Raw genomic sequence first — 22,154 nt, forward strand, 5'->3', positions numbered from 1 at the left:
GTGGTATTGGCTTGAGGTCATGGCAGTACAGACCGAGTGCAACAAGGTCCATTAAAAACAACCCAAGGCCAATATTTCCTACTGCGACTTGAGCAAGCAAGGTTAGTAAGTAGTTTATTATATGGCACTCAGGCCATACTTGATTATTTTGAATTTGCCAGCTTCTGCAAACAAAAATACACTGCACATTACCATTTCTGTGGAAACAGTCAGACTCTGTTGGCAAAATCCTGACCAAATGAGAACCAGTCACAACCCTCAGATTTCCCTCAGAACTACCTTGCTGTCGAAAAAAATTGTCAGTTTGAATGGATGATTGTACCAATTTCTCCACACAATGTCACTACTGAATCAAACCTTGAGGCCATGAGAATAAAGGAAATGATCACCAACTTAAGGAGCTCATGATTGTTAAACAAATTCTCCTTGTTGGCACTATAGGTAATGTATAAGGAACAGTATGGAGAATGTGTATACTGATCAGAAGGTGTGAACGGTTAAATGAATTTTAACAGTTTCTCCTGGAATGAAAAGAACAATCATCTTTTTCCATAATCAGGAGAAAATTTAATATTAAATACAGATTATTCACATCTTGGAATGATGTAACTACTACAAGGCTTTGACTCTGTAACTAGCAGGTGATGCAGCAGGCTGTGATTTTGTAAACATGCAAAGAAAATACTAAGATGTCCTTTTAAAACCCAAGAAAGTGGTTTCCCCAAAGTTCTATAGCAAAGAAGAAAGAACAACTAAAATGAAACTCATTCTATGTTTCTTTACTAGTTACATCATCGGCCTTTTGAGTGACACGACTTCTTAGACACTATACAACAATAAAAAATAGCAAGGGAATCTACCTAACATCAAGTATTTGCCAAAAATTAAAATGTGCAGTCTGAAAATCTTCAAAAGAATGCAGCAAAAATGGAGAACTACAACTGGACTACAGATGAAAACAAAATTTTGGAACTGCTGTAAAACATCAAGTAATATTTGATGATTCAACTTATTGTATTTATCTTTTATTAAAATGTAGCAAGTCATCTAGTATTTTTTTTTAACAATTTTGACTTTTTTGACAGGCAATTATCTTGGGCTTTAAATATATAAACATCACTTTGAACTTATTTCATTTGAAGCCAAGTCTTAATTTGAGCAGCTGTTGTAATTTTCACATCCCTCAGTACCAGTCACTGGGGATCATTTGTCTCCTTAAACGAGTGTCTTCAAGCACATCGTGATGACCAGTTTTCAAGTGAATAGCTCACAAAGGGAGAACCTCTGTCATTGTTTCTCAGAACTGAAGAGACTGAGAAGTGTCAACTGCTACGTGTTTGTGATGTTATATCCTCTCTGATAACCATATAGCTGCTTTACAGCCTGTCTGTATTGCTGTTGATAATACTTGATACATCGGTGCCTGAGGATAATTTAAAAAGCATAAAACAGGGAGGTATTATAATAATTAACTTAGAAAATAAAAGATTGAGTTCCAATAGCTGCCTTTTGTTTAACACACCTAGACTGTATGCATGGTTAACATAACAATTAACTTTTTTTTTTTAATTCTAAGTAAAGCCAAGTAGCACCAAATCCTGTTAGCATTTTTTTATCACAGAACTGTAGCCTCAACACTAATCTTATACATTTATTTTTAAAAAAAATCTGAAAACCTACAAAAGATACAGCAATTGAATCCTCCAAACTCTGGTATACCAAATACTATCAGCATACCTTTTCAGCATCATGTTCCTCTCCAATATGGAGATGTTCCAACTCTTCATCACGAAACTTTTGTATTGTCTGAAATTTACAGAGATTTATATTGTATTAACTACATAGTTTTCCAAATTAAAAAAAAAAAAAGATTACATTCTCAAGGTAAGAAACAAACCAGAAATATGTAGCATGTATATTTTGACAGCAACCTCTTTCTTTTCCTAAGTCATGACTGTCATTGCTACTGAGGAAAAATTAATTCATGGCAGTTTTCCTAACATCTCAGAACCTTTCAGAAAATTGGTCAACTCAAAAGTATTTAACTCAAAAATTGTTGTTGTTGTTTTTTTTTTTTCAGCAACGCAATGGCCAATTACTATTGCTCATTATAGTTCAGCACTAAATCTTCTCCGATTCTTATTGGTTTATATCGATCACGTGACATGATAGTGTTCATCCGTGGAGAGACACTATCAGCCCATACTGCCTGTCCGTGGAAAATACCCGGATGGATAGTGCCCGTCCACAGAAAATACTCGGATGGATAGTACTCATCCATGAAAAATTTTGAATGGTTTGACGGCTGCGAAGTTAGACAGATTGGAAAAACAGTGACTTTTCAATTCTGGTTGCGAGTTATTGACATTTGTGACAGGTTGTATACATGAATAAATATTTGCTCTGTATTTTGGTGACTTTTGACTGTTTTTCAACTGGCATGTGGAAGAAAGTTTAGTGGTGAACAATAAAGACAATAGAATGTTAACGTCTCGGAACTATTGGTCTGATAGTTGCCCCTTGGAAATTTGATGTTCTTAAAACTAGCATATTTGTTTTAAGAACATCAAATTTCCACTGGGCAACTATCAGCTGATAGTTCCTCGACAGAAACACTCTATTTGAACAATTGAGTGTCTCTGTCGAGGAACTATCGGCTGATAATTGCCCCGCGGAAATTTGATGTTCTTAAAACAAATATGCTAGTTTTAAGAACATCAAATTTCCAAGGGGCAACTATCAGACCGATAGTTCCAAGACATAAACACTCTATTGTTTTAAATGTTCACCACTAAATTTTCTTCCGTGCCTACAGCTTGTTACAAATGTCAATAATTCGCAACCGTACATTGGCTAAATAATATGTTATACCTGTCAGAATTGAAAAGTCACTGTTTTTCCAATCTGCCTAACTTAGCGGCCATCAAACTATTCAAAACTTTTCACGGATGAGTACTATCAATCCAGGTATTTTCCGCAGATGGGCACTATCCATCCAGGTATTTTACGCGGGCGGGCACTATGGGCTGATAGTGTCTCTCCACGGATGAACACTATCGCGTCACGTGATCAATTTAAACCAATAAGTGGTGTACTATAATGTTTAAATAGAGGTTAAGCAAACAAGAAATTCCAACTTACATCTAATAAATCTTTATTTTCATCTGTCACCCCTTCTACTAGCAGTTCTCTCAGTTGACTGAAATTGAAGCAAACTATTTTCAGAGATAAAATGAGGTCAGCCATTAAATTTTTTTTTCATGAAATTCAGAGTCAATACATTTCTTCAATGTACAGCTGTGTTTTAAGGTTGACTCCAAACAAAACTGCATTTCAAGAGAGCACATAAATTTCTTCTACATAAGAGTCCTAGAGTTTATTAACTGCACAGTCAGTCAATAATGAATCTTGACATGACACTAAAATCCTCCATATACCGCTAAACAACTCAGCCTACAATGAAATCTGTGGCAGCCTAAAATGAGTCAGAGCAAATCCTATGACTATAAATTGAGAGTTAAATGGGTCTACCAACCAAAACTACAACTCAAAATATTTTATGAAGGCGAAACAGGCAGAAGACTAGGTGACCGATTCCGAGAACACCATCGAGATGTGGAAAGCAATGACAAGGACACATTGAAACCAGTCACTAGACATTTTAATTTACCTAATCATTCTAAGCAACATATGGCAATCTGTGGTCTTTCCTTACACTTAGGTAGCACGGAAAGCCGTAAAAATCTTGAACAAAAACTCATCTTCAAACCGGCAGTCTAAATCCCACAGGCATCAATGAACGCTTTTCATTTCACTAATTTGTTCTTGTTTTTTCTTGTTGCCATGTTCCCACCAATAACATAGCTCCACTTTCTGCCTTTAAAAGCACACACAACCCACAATTCCTCTATTCGCTCCGACGAAGGGCTAATGCTCGAAACGTCAGCTTTGGTAATCGTTATGGTGGCCAATTTACCATTTCAACTTTGTTGATATATCCAAATTATTTTACGAAGGGCCCAAGTAATTAACAGCTACTACTAACAGCGACTACTGACAGAAAAAAATGCAGCTCACTTGTCGTAATGCTCGCTAATCACTTCCTCCACAGCTACAGTACATGCCATGGCAGCTTCCTTCCCAAGTAGAGCAGTTCCTGCTCCTACATACAAAATCAAACCTTAACTAAGAATGAGCAGCCAAAAATATTGGTAAGAATCTGACACTGCAAGCTACCCAGACTTTAATTAGGTTATAAATCAGTGTTGCACCTCACAAAACATTACTTATGCAACTCATAGCCATTTAAGTCTGTTCCAAAAGAAGCAAGGTTTTCTCTGCTACACACAGCAATTTGTTGGTAAAACCTGCCCAGATTGGTAACAAGAGACCACTTCTTTTTCACTTGTTGCAAGATTTCTGTGCCAGCATGAAACACACTGATTTAGTGTAAAATTAGGTCTCAATATTCAGCCAGGATTCCCACCAGCATTTTAGCATAAATAAACCCAACTTTCAATTAGGAATAGCACTTTCTTCTTTCAATAAAAACAGAGCTCAAAATATTAAGAAAACGAAGAGAATCAAACTGATGTTTTCTTAGAAAGAAAAAAACACAATCATCACTCTTTGGATATTTGAATCAATTTGGAAGGTTTGTGGCTTATTTGTAGGCTTCTGGATTTTTATAGCACTTACATCAACTATACCTAAAACATATCCTGCTATATTCCACAGAGGTATCAGAGCTGTGGGCCTGACTCTTTTCTCAGCTACAACCTGCTCAAACTTTTTAAGGTGTTCCTTTTCCTGATCCCACATATGCTATCAAATATTTTATAGAAAAATGTGATTATTTTTCAACATGATTTTGTGGATAAATGTAAATTTACAAAGTTAACATTTGTTTCGAAAGATAGCAGCTCTATCATTGTTAACTGGAACCTTTTGGCTGCTATAATGCTAGTCAATGTGTGTGTTAGAGCATATGTATACAAATAAAATTGTACAACATATTGGTCAGCTGACAAAGGCTTGATGCAAATACCAGTCAAAATGATGCAATCAGGAACCATTACTGACCCAATATCTTACTACAAACAATTAAAAATGAAGTAACATTGATTTAAAACTAATGCTGTGGCAACATTAGTCATAAATTGATACCAGTCAAAATACCAGTCAAAATGATGCAATCAGGAACCATTACTGACCCAATATCTTACTACAAACAATTAAAAATGAAGTAACATTGATTTAAAACTAATACTACAGCAACATTAGTTATAAATTGATACCAGTCAAAATACCAGTCAAAATGATGCAATCAGGAACCATTACTGACCCAATATCTTACTACAAACAATTAAAAATGAAGTAACATTGATTTAAAACTAATGCTGTGGCAACATTAGTCGTAAATTGATACCAGTCAAAATACTAGTCAAAATGATGCAATCAGGAACCATTACTGACCCAATATCTTACTACAAACTATTAAAAATGAAGTAACATTGATTTAAAACTAATGCTGTGACAACATTAGTCGTAAATTGATCCATTAACAGAAGAATCGATGCCATGATTGGCATGTCAATTCTATTCTACAGGTAGGCTTATTTTTCCTACATCGTGTTAAGTCTCAAATTCTGTGCTGGGAATGTTTCACAGAACATCGTCATAGGCTCAAAAGGTAACCTGGCCTAAAAGTGGATCACAGAAATATCTACATGTGGTAATTGGGCAAAAGGACTTTACAAAAGCCCTTTGATAAAGGGAGAGGGATTTTCTGGAAGAGAGATAACCCAAAGCCATCTAGGTAGCTAGGCTTGAGCTAGATCCCATGCCCACATTAATAATTAACTCCCAGAGGTGATTAACATGTAACTTCTCCGTATAATATCCATACATTATCCAGTTAACAGGTAATGAGAATACTCAAACTTATTAGGTAATGATAATAATAATACAAGACTTTTATAGCACCCATGCTAGAGTTCAGAGCGCTGTACAGCTATACGGATAAAAAATAAGATGAAGATAACTAAAACAACTTACTAAAAGCATTAACCAAAAACCTAATGACTAATTAAAACTTGATCAAATAAATGAGTCTTCAGGTTGGGTTTACATGTCACAAGCGATGGTACCAGTGCTTGCTGTATGGCATCCGGAAGCTGATTCCACAGATATGGAGCTATATAACTAAAGGATCTGCCTCCATAAGTCTTAAGCTTGAAACGAGGAACTTGTAACAGTTTCTTATTGGACGAATGCAAAGCTCTAGGTGGTTTATGTTGTACTAAGAGATCAGATATTGAGGTGCTAAAGCTTTCAGGACCTTATAAGTGAAAAGTAATATTTTAAAGATTATACATTGCTTTACAGGTAGCCAGTGAAGCTCTTTAAGGACTGGCGTAATTCAGTCATATTTTCAAGTGCAGGAGACAAGACGTGTTGCAGTACTTAGTACCCGCTGAACCTTATCTAACAAGTATCATGGCAATCCAGCCATAATGAACTGCGATTGTCCAACTTAGATGTTATAAAAGCATGAACTAACGGTAACTAACGGTAGAAGTTGTTCCCTTGATTGAACACCAAATTCTCATACCCATTTAAAAGGAAATTTGTAGCAGCTAGAGGGGAGAATTAACAATCAGATCTTGGGAATTAAAGGGTTAAGTAACTTACATAACTTATATGTATGATGCATGATCCTCGCAGTAGAGAGCGCTATTTATGCAATAGCGAAAATCAGACCTGAAAAAAATCAGGCCTGTATGGGATTCAAACCACTGACCTCTGTGATACTAGTGCAGCCCTTTACCAATTGAGCTAACAAGCCAACTGAGAGCAGGCCTGCCTAAAATTGGTAGAGTGCTGAACTCAGAGGTCAGTGGTTCGAATCCCGTACAGGCCTGATTTTTTCAGGTCTGATTTTCGCTATTGCATAAATAGCGCTCTCTACTGCGAGGATCGTGCATCATACGTATCTAATACCGCAGTTCAAAATATATGAACTTCATATATTCATTGTATCTTACATAACTTATGTAAGACAATACACTAGTGAAAAAAACACAAACAATCAAACAAACAGAATACACTAGCTTATTTTGAAGAACCTGTTACAAGACTTTTGGATGAAATATGACTAGAAAATAGTGCTAAGGCTTTCGTTTATACTTTCCCTCTAAGCTTTCAAGAACATCGACAAAGACTTAGAAAAATCAAGCTCCAAAAAACTGAGATTATTGTTGTTTTAAAAGGGGTGTAAGGGATTATTTGACTGCAAGATTTGATTGATTTTAGTTTGGATTTGTTTTTTTGTTAAAGGTGGTCTGCCGTGCATGGGGATTTATCTCTTTTGCGGACCATCCTTATGGCACCTTTCTTTTTACTCTTTTGTATTATTATCTATTAATGTAAGTAAGTAAGTAAGTAAGTAAGTTATATGTGTCATTAAATTGTAATAAATAAATAAATAAAAGATCTACCTGAATGGTTGGTCCTACGCTAGTTTTTCCGAGAACTGCCATTTGCCCAGCATATATTCTATCAGCGCCCAGTTCTCCTGCATGGTCTACGCGAATTATTCTATCAATATGCGATCTTGGTCTTGTTACACGCGTTTTAGTGGCTTGAGAGCAAAGACATCTGGAAATTCTCAATACCGGTGCCGCCATTTTGAATTACGCTGAAAGCGCGGGGGATTGGTACCAAGCGTGTTCTTGGAGAATACGATATCTCTCGAGTGCAGGCTGTTCGATGGGGTGTCGTTAACGAGAAAGAAGGAATAAAGGCCTTCACCAAATTAACAATGAAAGTAGTAAAGGATTGTGGCCTTTGGCTACACAAGTCTGGTGTTTTGGGTGCATCACCAGATGGACTTGTTGATGACAATGCGATCATTGAAGTCAAATGCCCTTACACACATCGCAATTCAACAATTGAGGAGGCTGTTAAAGACCCTAAGTTCTGTTTAGTAAAGAGAGATGCTGGCTATTGTTTAAAACAATCCCACCACTACTGGCATCAAGTCCAGGGTCAGCTGTTTATAACTGGGAAGCAAATCTGTTACTTTGTGGTTTGGACAACAATGCAAACTGTTGTGTTGGCAATCCAGAAAGACTGCACATGGGAACCAAATCTTCTTTCACTTCAAGAATTTTATACAATTCACATGATTCCTGCACTTGTTGATGGTGGTCTTTAAATTTTAAGACTTTGTTGTAAAATTAATGTAGTTTTTTATAAAGTAATGGATTTGATAATACATACTTTTAGAAATATTTTTTAAAATATTGTTTTATTTGGTAAAATCATTGCAACTTTTACAACAAATATGCAGTAACTGAAGGGTGTATATAAAATAAAAATGTTCATGTTAATCTTAAAATTGTTTTTCTTTAAACAGCAACATTTGCTGGGGTTTTTACATTAGCTACTTGAGACAAGAAAATGATAGATTCATTGTAATCGTATTTGAATACAGTTGGTTATCTGAATTCATAATAAGACTAGCATAAGGGTGTGGTGGCAGGAATACTGATCAGAAATAAATAGTTTGTCATTAAGTTGTGTATCATGATTCCTTGTATCATGAGCAAGTAAAATAGGGTTACAAGCTTTTCACAGATCACACAACACCTGTCCACTCTTTGTATCAGAATACAGTTAATTGATTAACTATGATCAGACAATGCCAATGTATACCAGGCCTTAGTAAACTGATGTAAGATGATCAATATTTCAATTAAAATGACTAATCAAAGTCAACAGTGTCATTGGTTTCCTTAATTAATGGGTTTTGTAAATTAACTAAAGCACCACATAGCTGTATAATCTTACCAGAGAGGGATCGCAAGTATGGTGGCACAAAATTTAAAATTTTATAGTTCTTCAATCTAGCATTAGCACGTTCTACGTGTATACGACATTTTGCAATGCTCTTTGTTAACTTAACTTCACTTTCTGTAAATTTTCCATTGTTCAAGAATGGGGGAATGTTCACATATACACCATTAGGAACAATATCATTTATCAAAAACCCTTTATCCGCAAGTATAATATCCCCAGCAACAAAATGCTTTAATATTCCTGACTTTTGAACCGTTACTTTATCTGATACTGAGCCAGGGAAAAGTTTACTTACATAAGTTATAACCGCGTTGGGTGCCACACCAACAATTGTCTTCAAAGAATTCATACCCCTGTACGTTGAATATGTCAATTTTTGGTCACTCATAAGCTTAGGTGTAGCAACCTCGATATCGGTGCAATCTATTACCATACGACAGTCTCCAAATAAGCTAAATGAGCCTGGAAGTGAAGTTTTGTTTTTTTGTCTGGATGGAACAGCTATCTCCATTTGATCTTCATATAGAATTTGGTGCAAAACATGGATAAATGTTGTCACAATATTCGCTATTGTAGCAGTACTGCAACTAAAAAGTTCAGCTAAATGTAAGTTATGATAATTATGTCTAATCTTCATCAATGTTATCAATATTTGATCTTCAAAAGATATCTTGTCTACTTTCCAGCCACACACGTAAACAATATCGTTGCGGTATCTTTCGGCATATTCGACAACAATGTGGAACATTTCTTTGTTTGGGAGGCCAGTTTCCATGTTGATTACCTTTGAATCCATGTTAAAAGAGCTGTAGTTTCTTTTTAAGTAGCTTTCTTTTTCTTTCAACTCGGATACTTGGGTCTTTAATGTCCCTAGCTCTGCTTGTAGCAGGATATTTTCAGTCTGCAAAGTAGTGCATTTCATTTGCATCTCCTCGCAACTGAGCTCGCAAGGCTCGTTCTGGTTGCTCTTCGTCGAAGATTCTGAAAGGATCTGCTCGATAGTCGTTGTCTCTGGGACTTCAGTTCTTTGCTTTTTCCTTTTTGGAGCATTTCGAGATTCAAATAGTTTGTCTTTATTCCAGGAAAAGACCTCGGGGCCTTCTTCTTTACTTCCTCGGAAATGACAACTACAAACTCGAGCGCCTTTGCCAGGTTCACGATCAGCTCGTCTGGAGAGAGAAAACGAAGGTTTTAACCTTTAATCATAACGTTAAAAAAAGCTTTTTTTCTCTCTAGAGGTCTTTCAAAGGTATAATCCACAGGTCAGTGCACTTTTGAGTGGTTAAATAAAACCATCTTCCGCGTAACTATAACCGACACGTGGCCGTGCATCATGGTGGTCATTGTACCAAAAATCAACCTACCTTATTAGAGAAATCCATTTTCTTCTTTGAGCAGGATCTTTGGGGAAACGGTAAAAGCTGCAATTGTGACTTTCTGACTGATGATTGCAGTCGGGAACGAAGCATTGGCCCATTTTATGATGAGATGTAACGAAAGACGCCAAATAGTGTTTAGATCCAGCAAAAATGCTACCATGGTAACATGACGTCACACTTCGGCACTCTATATTGGAACGTTTAAATCACGATGGAGGCATGTGATGTGTTTTGAGAGCATTTCAAGTGGTCCCAGGTCGCTTTTAGCTACCCTTGCCCTCACTGGTTTAGCCAAGCAGACCTCGGGTTGTTGATAAGGAAGCGTGTCGATAATGCAGCTCATTACAACAGCTGTGTTCGCTATTAGCTTGCTAAGTGTCCCAAGCGAGACTCGACCTCAGATCCACAGCTTGTTGCAAACAGATACTCTGTCTTCCGACATAAAAACAGATCGGCCCATCATAGGTGAGTTATGCACACGATCATGATCTGATACGAAATCTTTTTCTTTTCGAGGAGATCCCAAAATCACGTGGCTAACATCAGTTACTGTGTTACCTATATTAGCAGAATTTATTCAGAATGCTGATAACTTACGAACATGAAATGATTTTGGTGTATATCCTTGGCAGGAGGTAAAACAAAGAGTTCCCTTTTAATTTTTTATCCTGCTTGTACAATTCGCTATAACAAGTTTATGTTCAATTTATTATTTAATTTCGAAAAAATTATTTAAGGAGGCATACAATATGTTTTTGAGATTTATTCCAGATAAATTAATGCAGGAGGAAGCTGCATGCAACTAAAATTTGGTAACTGCTATTTACCGAATAATCCAGCTTAAAACATGAACTGCAACGCAAAAAGTCTCGACTAGCATTTACTATTTGCAGGTCAAAGGAAAATTTTACATGTTATGAAATATAAGAAAATAAGAAATAAATAATAAAAGTGCGCAAGTGTGAAGTCATTAATTGTTTATTCAGCTAAAAACGTAATTTTTTAATCATAGTTTTTTTTGGCAACTGAAGAGTCATACGTCTCATTTTGTGAGAATTAAGTGGAGCAAATTTTCTTCACTGTCTTTCTGCTGAGACAAATTGATATTCCATTAGAAAGTCTTATTTCTCTGCAATGGTGATGATTGCAGAATGCAGTCTTGCATTTATTCATAACAAATTGTGTTTTGTTTTATCATCGATAGGCATCCTGGCCCAAAACACAAATGGCTATCTTAAGAAAACTTTTGGCCCAGCATACATTGTTGCCTCTTACATCAAATACATAGAATCTGCTGGAGGAAGAGTTGTACCAATTAGGTATCCTTTAACAAATTATTAAAGTGTAATCTTCTGAAATTTTTTTCTCACTTGGAAAGCTTATCGGTCAGATTGAATATGCTGTTTTTTGGATTAGAATTGACAGTCATAGACCAAGTTCAGTCTGCTGTAAAATGTAATTACCTCAGCAAGGGTAGGTAGGTAGTTTTTTTCGCTTAGAATTAACAGGCATGAAAAGGGCTGTTGTCAGTGGAAAACAGTACACACTTTGAAACAAATCAATCAGAAGCCACTCTCAGAGTCAAGGGTAATGTTTTTTTGGGGGGAGCAGGGATGGTGCAGTGGTGAGAGCACTGGCCTCCCACCACTGTGGCCCAGGTTTGTTTCCTGGACCTGGCATTACATGTGGTTTGAGTTTGTTATTGGTCCTCATCCTTGCTCTGAGGGTTTTTCTCTGGATCCTCTGGTTGTCCTCCCTCTGCAAAAACCAACATTCCAAATTCCAATTCAGTCTGGAAACAGTGGACGAGAAGAGCCACCCAATTCCCCATTTGAAAAACAAGTGGGGGAGTGGGTCAAGTTCGCCACGCAAGGTTGTCTAGGATCGTTACTCGGGACGCAATTCTTTGTTTACTACAGATTTGTGTCCCGAGTAACAATCCCAGACAAACTTTCGTGGTGAGCGCTCGACCCACTCCTCCACTCGTTTTTGAAATGGGGAATGGAATGTCCATTGCTAAATTATTTATTTATTTAATTTGTCTGTGAACCGTCACATTTAGTAGTCTGGTCTGTGGAATAGTTGATTCCTAAGTTCTCCAATGATGAAGACTTCAAGTTAATTATTAACCCTTTGATCCCTAAGAGTGACCAGCATTCAATTTCTCCTTACAACATCACCCCCCAATCACACATTAACAGACCTTCCAACTCTCACGATGTGGTCGTGACACTCACGATTTCAGGACTCCTCTTAATGGTCTCACGGTTTTCCACAATGAATTACAACCTCAGTGATAATCAACTCAGTTTATAAAATAATAGTTGCAAATGGCCCCAGACATTTCTTCTCACTGGGAATCTGGGCCGAGCTATTTTTAAACCTTGCTCTGATGTTCAATCAGAGTGTGAAGTTGCTTGGGATGGCTTTCTTTCATGTGTTCAAGATGACAGAACAAAATGAGCGATTCTCTGAAAATGTCAAATTTGTGTCCAGTGATGCTAAAAGGGCACGAATTATGGCAGTTTGAACACTGTTGGGTATTGTTAACGTTGAGATTCCTTCGTTTTAAAACATTTTTGTAAATCTCACTTTTTGGGACCCAAATCTCAAGATTTTTTGGGTAAATTTTGGAGACCTTAAGATTTGGAGGTTTTAGATGTTGGAAGGTCTGCATAAAGGTCACGAGAGTAAAGGTTGTGGTCACCAACTTAAGAAGCTCTTGATTGTAATATAAATTCTCCTTTTCAGTGCTTTAGGAAATGACATAATCACATAATTTTGGAAACTTATTGTGCCATATCCCAGCTATTTTTGAGTTTAATAAATTTACCCAAGAATGTAAATTAAAGGTATCATGCTTACCTGTACCGCAATAATAAACCCTTTGACAAGTTTAGAATACATGTTGTTGCTCAAAACAATATTGAGAATATTGTTTTGGACCAGCATTCATCAGGACCATGCAAAATTTTCCACAAGCAAAACTCTTTTTTTGAATGCATTAACCAGCTATATCTTTTCCTCCCTTTTCTCCTTACACATATTATAAAAGTTTGCCATGGCACAGTGCATATTAATTAATTGTTGATTAGTCAGGGGATAGTTAATTAGGTTTATGAGTAATTCCAAGATCAAAATATTTACCGGTTATTGCAAATTTTTGCCAGACTGTATAGTTAAGTAAATCAGCTACTGAGGAGTCAGGATTGGTGGATGAGACTTGGAGTATCAGTAGCTGTTGGAGTGTCATTAAGTATCATTATGATTGCATGTAATTGATATTATGAGAGAGATATTTTTATTAACTAATAACAGAAACAACTTGACAGAGGACCAGTTAGAAGATTTGTTCAGCTCGATCAATGGGTGAGGTGACTCTAAGAAGTCTCAGTTTTAACTTAGTGTGCACTGGTAAACTGTTGTAATGAACAAATTTAAATTAATTGAGACTGTTAGTTGGTTAGCCCATTTATAAGAAGACATTTTCAGAACAATCACATAATTTTGGAAATGTATTGTGCCATATCCCAGCTATTCTTGAGTTTAATAAATTTACCCAAGAATGTAAATTAAAGGTATCATGCTTACCTGTACCGCAATAATAAACCCTTTGACAAGTTTAGAATACATGTTGTTGCTCAAAGCTTTGTTTGATCAAAAATTCTCTCACCAGTTCCTGTTTATTTCAAACCATAATTATAGTTATCAATATAAGCCAAAGAAAAAGTAAAATCAATGAAAGTAGTTTAAAAAATCTTAAACCAAAGAGACATTTGAACAACAGGAAATTTGATAAATATTCATGACTAAATTTCTCTTTATGTGTTTTTATTTGGATCTAGAGTATTATTTCCAGGTGGTGGAGCAGATATATATGATTCACCTTACTCAAGGACAGGCAAAATAATCTTTAATCTGGCAAAGAAGGCCAATGATGCCGGAGATGTCTTTCCACTCTGGGGAACTTGCTTGGGATTCCAATTTCTCAGTGTTCAAGGAGTTGGTGGAAGAGAAATTACATCGCCTGTGGATGGTGTAGATTTTAGTGTTCCTTTGAATATCAGTGAAGGTGAGAATTTAAACAATAGATTTTTTTTTATTAATTAAAAAGTAATTTATTTAGTAGTGTTCTCAGTATGAGATCTTGAATCCCTGCTTCTTTGATACCTCTAGGTTACAAGTCCAGTCGCCTTTTGGGATCTGCACCTGAAGAAATAATAGCTTACCTAAAAACAGACAATGTTACTTACAACCACCACCAGAAGTGTATATCTACAGAGGCAAGCATATCATTATTTTAGGCTACATTATTCTTAGATTAGAGGGCTAATCCCATAAAAAGGCTCTGCAAGGGCAATTGAAGGGTGATTTTGTAACCCTCTTGTTCTAAAACTGGTGGAAATTTTAACCATTTTTTTTTTTTGGGGGGGGGGGTCTGGATTTTGATATCTTTATATTTATCTTTATTGGGTAACCAGGTTAACTGTGAAAAACGGAGGGAAATCAATTTATTTGATACAAAACCGGGCAAGTATTACCAGAAGCATGCCACATATTTTTGATACTGATTAACATTTATTTTCTCCTTCCAAATTTAAATAAGTTGTTGATTAAACAAGTGAAAAATTAATTAAATAAATAAAAGTAGTTTCATGGAAATCATCAGCTACTAATTCTCACAATTCAGGACATTAGCTACATACTTGTTGTCTTGTAAATAGTGTGGCAATATTTAAGGAGGCTGGTAGAAGCACATCTGAGATGATTTTGGATCATGACACTTCCCATCCAAGCCCTCTCCTCAGCTTGGTTTCTTCCCTCCCGAGTTCATCAGCTCAACTCTTCATGGATAACCAACTGTGTCACCCCATACCGGCAATTTTCTGCCAGCTTAACTTTTCAGCCACTTTATGTTCTTTTTTTCCCTGTTCATTTGTTTTTTTGTAATTGACCTTTGAAGCCCTCTCGGGATATCAGTCTACTACCTGATGTTCTCATTATTTTTGTGTTTGAAGGGTGAAGACTTTTTTTGCAAAAATAGTGACCCCGCAATATTACCATTTTAGACATATTCAAATGATGAGCAATTGAAGAAGTTCTACAAATGTCTGTCAACCAACAGAGGCAAGGAAGGAAAGGAGTTTTTATCAACAATTGAAGGTACAGTTAGGGCTTTCCTAACAGTTTTTGCAATACCCATTTACACTCCTGCATGGAGAGAAGCACTGTGGCAGGGCTCAAAATACATAATGCAATGACCTGACGAGGTCTCCAAACCTAGACCTCTTGACTGTGGTCCACCATTCTAAATGTGAGGCTGGGGATGCCCCATGCTAAACTTTTACCCAATCCATCTCTGTGGCCATTTCGGGAAAGTTTGACTGCACATCCTCTATGCATGGATTTTTTCATGGACGATCATATTTTACCAAAGGTCTCACATAATATTTCTCACCTCCCATTAATAGCTTATGATTATCCATTTTATGGTACTCAATGGCATCCTGAAAAGAACTCCTTTGAATGGACCCTTCATGAGGCCATAAATCACTCTAAAGAGGCGGTAGCCGTTACGCAGTATGTGGCAGATTTTTTTGTCAACCAAGGTAAGTGCCTGAGTCACACAGTCTGATCACAGGCAGCCCAAGCTCACTTCTAGAAAAGCGGACGTGACTCTTACCGTGTTGCGCAACGTTTTATATTTATAAAGGTTTGTATGGGATGTTATCGGTTTGCCTTAACAGAGAGAAAAAAATGTCTTGTTTTGAAATAAAATGGACTTACCTTATTGCCTTGTTGTTTTCTTTGTTGATTCCTAGCGTCTCAAGCCATTTTGAAGCGTTTTCGGCGAGTGAGCGCTATGTTGGTGTTCAACTCTTTTAGCAGTTGAACACCAACACAGCGCTAACTCGCCGAAAACGCTTCAAAATGGCTTGAGACGCTAGGAATCAACAAAGAGAACAACAAGGCAATAAGGTAAGTCCATTTTATTTCAAAACAAGACATTTTTTCTCTCTTTTAAGGCAAACCGATAACATCCCATACAAACCTTTATAAATATAAAACGTTGCGCAACACGGTAAGTCATGCCCGCTTTTCCTAGGTGTGAGCTTGGGCTGCCTGTGGTCTGATTGGCATTATTCATTTCCCATTTCATTGTGTTATCATTTCATTCTTTCGTCACTTTAACCCCCATTTATGCTGTCTTGAACAAGCTCAAGAGAGTAAATCCTTCCCCTCCAGTTTCCCCAGGAAAGCCAAGTTTTCAGCTAAGAAAGGTGTGTTAGATTTGTCATGTGTCAGGGACAAGAAAAAAGTAGTTGACTCTCCAAGGTTGATTCAAACCCTGCCTAAACCGGGTTTCATCCCTATAGTGAAATTACGGTCAGTATGTTTTGTCCTCCATATTAATCCTTTAATGAAAAGACAACCTAAAGACAACCCAAGGGGGTAGGGGTGTCTCAACCACCTGCCACCGCATGAAATATTCCAAGACTTCTAGGCCCAAAGGGAAATAAACATTTGGTTTAGGGATTAAATTATGATTCCATTCTCAGCTCGTCTGAGTGAACACAGGTTTTCAAGCAAGGAGGAAGAAGATGCTGCTTTGATTTACCACTATGATCCAATCTACTGTGAACCCGAAATAACACACTTTGAGCAGTGCTACATTTTCTAAAAGCGGCTCAGTAGTGGCTTGTGGCTCGTGCCTCATAAAGAAATTCGAAAGGTTTTGAAAGTGTGTCCGTCATAGGCTTAAGTATTTACTGTGGAATCCTTTTAGTGGTGATTTCTTTTACTAATTAACTGCAAAAAATTGAAAATTTTTAGTGTATGATGCTTAGATTGTCCAATTGTGAATTTGACGCGTACGCGGTGCTATTTTACTTATTAAGTCTGTACTATCCAATAACGTTCGAGAATTTTTTTTACCATAATTGGCAATTTTCTTTTAAGTGGCTAAGTAAGATAAAGCGCTTTGAGTATGGTAGAACCAAACCCAGAGTTATCGCAACGCCGAACTAGAAGAGGGAAAAATATATAAATTAACCAAAGATAACTCAAAGTGAAGGCACGTGAAAATAGGCCATTCTTAGATTGAAGGAAAGGTCAAAATGTTTGGCGTCATCATTTGAATTACTGGCACCTTTTGTACTTTTACAGTAGTTTTGATAATTGGTAGGGGTTGGGTTAACTTTTATAAATTTATACGACGTAATCTATCTACTACAGCAAATTTAGGTTAAAAGAAAAAGTAATTAGTTATGTGCTAGAATCGTGGTAAAATTATGTAGATACACCGGCAAAATAGAATAAAGATACTTTGTACGCTGTTTTGCGTGTTTTAAGAAGGGGAACGGAAACTCCAGCTGTTTGCGCGGGCCGCGACCATTCAGGTTGGCTACGGTTGGATGTACTTTTTAGGTTGTTGGCGAATGAATGTGAATTATTTTCCTCCCTTGCACTGTGATTGGTGGAAAAATATCATGAGGGAGTCATGCACCAACTTCACGGATTCTAAAATTTACGCGTGAAACCCCTTCGAATTGAGGACGAAGTTTTGCCACCCCAGTAAATGCGGTACATGATGTTTTGTTTCGGGTGCTTCTGAGAAGCCCACAAGCTGTGTGGCTCTCATTTCTCAGTGCCAGACCCCTTCTAGACCTCCCGCTAGCGTGCAAAACGGGCCGGCTCGATTCTCAAAGACTAGCGTGAATGAGAGATTGACCATAGCTAAAACTTCCTATGAAAAATTTTTAAAAAAATGCCTCGAAATATCGTAAGATGTTAAGCCTGACTTTAAAAAATCTCGGCGTCAGCATGCTTTGGGTGTATGTCGTCTAGTTTTCATGTAACAGGTCTGATGGTTGAGAGCAATTTTCATGATGGAAATTTTGGTCTAGCATCTTGCTGACACCTCCACATGCGTGTAAATTGAAATGATAAAGAATGAAGAGTCAGAAAAATTGAGCTTAATGGGAGCCCTACGTTTAGCCGTGACTTTCTCTTTACATCACTGGCCTTAATCACTGGTCGCCAGGCCAACAGTCGGCCCGCTTTATTATGAAACTCCTGTCGATGCGCGGAGATTGGTAACAAAGGCCAACGTGCTTAATTTTCTTTTCATCATTAAGTCACGAAGAAAGCTTGTGATCGATCATTTTGCCTTTGCAAAGCACACAGCATAAAAGTTGGTCTGTTTCGATAAGGAAACGTATCGAAAATGCCTCTGATTACAGCGGTTGTGTTTGTTTTGTGTACTTTTATGCTGAACGATGTTGTCGAGACTCGACCTCAGTTTTTCAGTTCGTTCGAAGAGAAGACACTCTCTCCTACAGTGAAAACAGATTGGCCCATAATAGGTAAGTCAAGATCTCATTTTCTTTTCTCCTTTCAAACTGTCTATCACTCATGAATGTTACAAATTGATTAAAATTACAATGATTCCACCAGACTTAGATGAAAAAAGGAAAACAAATTCGAGGAGATACGATCCTCTTTTATTTTGGTTTTCTTAATTTATAAAATCTGCCGAGAAATGACGTTCTATTAAGTCATGTATGCGATGTTAAAACTTGCGAAAAACGACTAAATAACGTGGTAAAAAAATTGAAAATGGGTCATAAACATACGTAAAGTAATTTGAATTCATTATCTATGGTATTAATTATTGTATCGAATCTCTGTTTAGTACGCTTCTTTAATCAATCTTATCCTGTGACTTCCATACTGTTTTATAGACCTTGATCCCTGCCCTGGTCTGCTCGGCCTGTAAGTTTTGAAGTGATATTTTGGGCATCTACACTTACAGAATCCCTGTCAATAGCTTGATACTTCTCAAGGCAAATTTCATTTCCAGAAGAGTTGAAGATGTTTTTTTTTTTTCTGATTTTTTTTCTTTTCTTTTTTTGCAAAGTGCTTGGCAGTTTTTTTTTTTTTTTTATTTTTTTTTTTTATTGGTATACAGTACTGACTTCTGATGGAAGCACAAAGTTCTCGAAATATAACTGTTGTTGAGTCAATGATGTAACAATGCTTTCTTTTATTACAATGTGTCACATTCTTTGGATAGGAATCCTGGCCCAGACGACACGTGGCCACGTGGAGACTTTTGGGCGAACTTATATTGGCGCCAGTTACGTCAAGTACATAGAATCTGCAGGAGGAAGAGTTGTACCGATTCGGTATCGTTTGACATGTTTCCAAGAAAACAATAAAATGTGTGGTTCTTCCTTGAGGGAGCATCAAACAATGGCAGTAAAGGAAAGAAAAGCCTCTAGGAAAATTTTTTTAAGAAGATATTTTTACCAGATATCACCCTATTGTTCAGATGTGAAGTTAGATTTGAGTTTCCTCTTGTTTCTTTATAGCGTGTTGTGTAAGTTGAGGTTCTATGGTAGGAACGAAATGTCTTTTTTGGAATTAATTTAATGGTCAAAAAAACACACCTGTCCAAAAAGTAAAATGTTTTTGTCTTATGGTTCTCTAGCACAAAGCTAGGGTTTGTCGACAGAAATAATGGCGCCTTTTGGATGTAGTAGATGTATTTCTTAGTTTATGCATCGTAGTTAATATCTTCTAGGTTTCGTTTAAGTCCTAAAACTGATTGTCCAAAAAGCTTATCATCCACAACGTTTCTTGGTTAAAACCGTTGGTTAAAAACAATTTATCTTTTGAGGCGAGAGAGAAAATTTTAAAAAAGCTTTTTCACCGTGTCTAAATGTCATCATAACATTTTTTTTCTTAACATCAATCGACTGTGTTTAGGCACCATGTTATTACGTCTCTGACGGCAGGTTCCCCAAATTTAAACTCGACAAAACAATAATTAATGCATGATCTAACGGTCCAAAACAGGTGAAGAACATATGAGAGCCATGGTCTATATCATGCGAATTCGAAAATGTAGTCTTATAAGACATGCAGTATGCCAAGTTTTTACAAAGGCCCGCTTGATTTGCACATTTCACATACAGACACATGAACTCTGTTGCTGAAATAAAACCGAATAACGGAGATTAATAGTGTCTTTCGGTCGCTTTTCTTCGTTGTTTGAACAGAATCACGAGCTTTGACTTCAGTGTAGGCTTTGTAGCGCTGAGTAAAAAATGAAAGTCCCTGCTCTTAAACCAATAGAGTTGTCAGTCGAGGATGGATTTCTGAGAATTTACCAGAAAATGTACCGCCTAGCGTTTGCCGCAGAAATGTAGAATGTCGTCGTATCATTTACATAACCTGAGTTTTACGAGCTAAAACATACGGTGGTGTTAAACTTGATATGTTACAATGGCCGGTTCATGAGGAAAATGCGACGGTTTGAGGATCTTCTTGTTCGTGTTTAAAAGTTTTCGTTTTGGTGTTTTAGGTTCTTGCGATATGTTTCGCCGGCTCTTCAGTCAAGTTTGGGTTTTGGGTTCTTCGTGTTCGTGTTTTACGTTCTTCGTGCCCGTGTTTGACGGTTTTTGTTTTCGTCTTTCAGGGTTTTCGTTTCGTGTTTTGGGGTCGCTTTCTGCCATCGGGGTTTATTCCTGAAGTATCATCTGGCTGGCTAGATATCGATAGCTTTCCAGGAGTTTACGCTAGTGTTTTAACCACATATTGAAAATAAAAATACTTGAGCTTTTTCAGTTAACTTATCACAGAAACAACATGACCGAGGATCAGTTGGAAAATCTCTTCAATTCAATCAACGGGTAAGATGGAGTAATGAAAGGAGGGTAGCCAATTTTCGACTTGTAGTATCGGCCTGTTCCCCGAGAAAGTTCAGTTTTTGTTTCAACTTTGTAAGAATTATTTCAGAAAAGTGAGGTGGACCGAAAACAAATTGAAGGCCTGGGCGAACGGGCTTACAGGCCTTTAGATAGTGAGCCACTTTGACAGGTTAAACGACCGGCAATTTTTGGCTTTCAACTTAAATTTGGGTTTAGTCGACGTAAGTTCTTTGCATGATCTGACATATGCTGATGTTCAAACCAAATTTAAACATAAATCACAGGGAATATTGACCCCTTTGATTTTATTTCAGTGTCTTATTACCTGGTGGTGCAGTCAGCATCTATGATTCACCTTATGAAAGGACAGGCAAAACACTCTTTAACCTGGCAAAGCAGGCCAATGATGCTGGAGACATCTTTCCAATTTGGGGAACATGCCTTGGGTTTGAACTTCTCTGTCAACTTGTTGCCAATGATAAACATGTTATGTCATCTGTGGATGGGGTGGATTTCAGCGTTCCGTTGAATTTCAGTGAAGGTTGGTGTTGCAACGTTTTTCAGCGGTTCAAATCGTACTGTACTCCCAGTCTCCACCCGACCTCAGCCTATTTAAAAAGTTTTCGCACCCAATTAGTCATTTTTTCCAAGTCTGCGAGTGTCTCTGGGTCATTTTATTTACGAGTTTTCGTTTTGTACACCTATCTGAATTGTCAGAAAATGACGCAAACACTGTTCAAGTAAACAAATGCTGATAATCTGCCGGTGCGTTTGTTACAGTTGGTAAAAATCCCAGGGAGTGGGAGAGTTGGTCTTAGTCTTTTGTCCATTAGGGATTGTCGCAGCATGGGGTCGAATTTTTTGCGACTGGATTGACTATAATAGGGTTGCATTTTCAATAGAGTTACAAGAAGGGGATTGCAAAATTTCGGGATTTTCGGGTTAGAAAATTCTGGATACGAAAGGATTTAAAAATAAGAAGATCGTGGTTAAGAAGTTGCTATCCAAAGGGACTAAGTTGGAGCTAGTTGGGATCACGAAAATTACATTTGCCCTGACATTTTCTATAGAAACTTACCCCTATTTTTCACTAGCGTAAGTAGACTTTGTCCCTAAAGGAAAAATCTTTAGTTTTTTCATTTCCCATTCTGTGTGAAGCATGAACCCTAAGGGAACTTGTGGACCTATAATTGTGGAT

The 22,154-nt window shown here is 37.1% G+C and overlaps 4 protein-coding genes across 4 annotated transcripts in view; 2 read left to right on the forward strand and 2 right to left on the reverse strand.

The window, feature by feature from the left end:
- Nucleotides 1-753: 753 nt before the first annotated feature.
- On the reverse strand, nt 754-7,715 carry LOC111325580 (NADPH-dependent 3-demethoxyubiquinone 3-hydroxylase, mitochondrial). Its single transcript, XM_088735412.1, has 6 exons — nt 7,500-7,715; nt 4,710-4,824; nt 4,078-4,162; nt 3,142-3,199; nt 1,738-1,806; nt 754-1,423 (listed from the first exon to the last, which is right to left on the reverse strand). The coding sequence occupies exons 1-6, from the start codon at nt 7,686-7,688 to the stop codon at nt 1,346-1,348; spliced, it is 594 nt and encodes a 197-aa protein (XP_088591538.1). The 5' UTR covers nt 7,689-7,715; the 3' UTR covers nt 754-1,345.
- A 577-nt stretch (nt 7,716-8,292) lies between these two features.
- On the reverse strand, nt 8,293-10,427 carry LOC148721582 (uncharacterized). The gene is made up of 2 exons (XM_088735391.1): nt 10,227-10,427; nt 8,293-10,031 (listed from the first exon to the last, which is right to left on the reverse strand). The coding sequence occupies exons 1-2, from the start codon at nt 10,337-10,339 to the stop codon at nt 8,768-8,770; spliced, it is 1,377 nt and encodes a 458-aa protein (XP_088591517.1). The 5' UTR covers nt 10,340-10,427; the 3' UTR covers nt 8,293-8,767.
- LOC111325560 (gamma-glutamyl hydrolase) lies at nt 10,422-17,578 on the forward strand. Its single transcript, XM_022929389.2, has 8 exons — nt 10,422-10,706; nt 11,446-11,560; nt 13,560-13,610; nt 14,087-14,313; nt 14,418-14,524; nt 15,311-15,404; nt 15,713-15,850; nt 16,802-17,578. The coding sequence occupies exons 1-8, from the start codon at nt 10,574-10,576 to the stop codon at nt 16,921-16,923; spliced, it is 987 nt and encodes a 328-aa protein (XP_022785124.2). The 5' UTR covers nt 10,422-10,573; the 3' UTR covers nt 16,924-17,578.
- An 800-nt stretch (nt 17,579-18,378) lies between these two features.
- LOC111325581 (gamma-glutamyl hydrolase) overlaps nt 18,379-22,154 on the forward strand; it is a 7,978-nt gene continuing 4,202 nt past the window's right edge. The window contains exons 1-4 of the mRNA XM_088735418.1: nt 18,379-18,607; nt 19,318-19,429; nt 20,888-20,938; nt 21,271-21,497. Of these exons, the coding sequence (XP_088591544.1) occupies nt 18,469-18,607; nt 19,318-19,429; nt 20,888-20,938; nt 21,271-21,497 (529 nt within the window). The 5' untranslated portion in view covers nt 18,379-18,468. The remainder of the gene's footprint in view (nt 18,608-19,317; nt 19,430-20,887; nt 20,939-21,270; nt 21,498-22,154) is intronic.

Source organism: Stylophora pistillata, chromosome 10 (genome assembly GCF_964205215.1).
Source record: "Stylophora pistillata chromosome 10, jaStyPist1.2, whole genome shotgun sequence".
Taxonomy (NCBI): Eukaryota; Metazoa; Cnidaria; class Anthozoa; order Scleractinia; family Pocilloporidae; genus Stylophora; species Stylophora pistillata.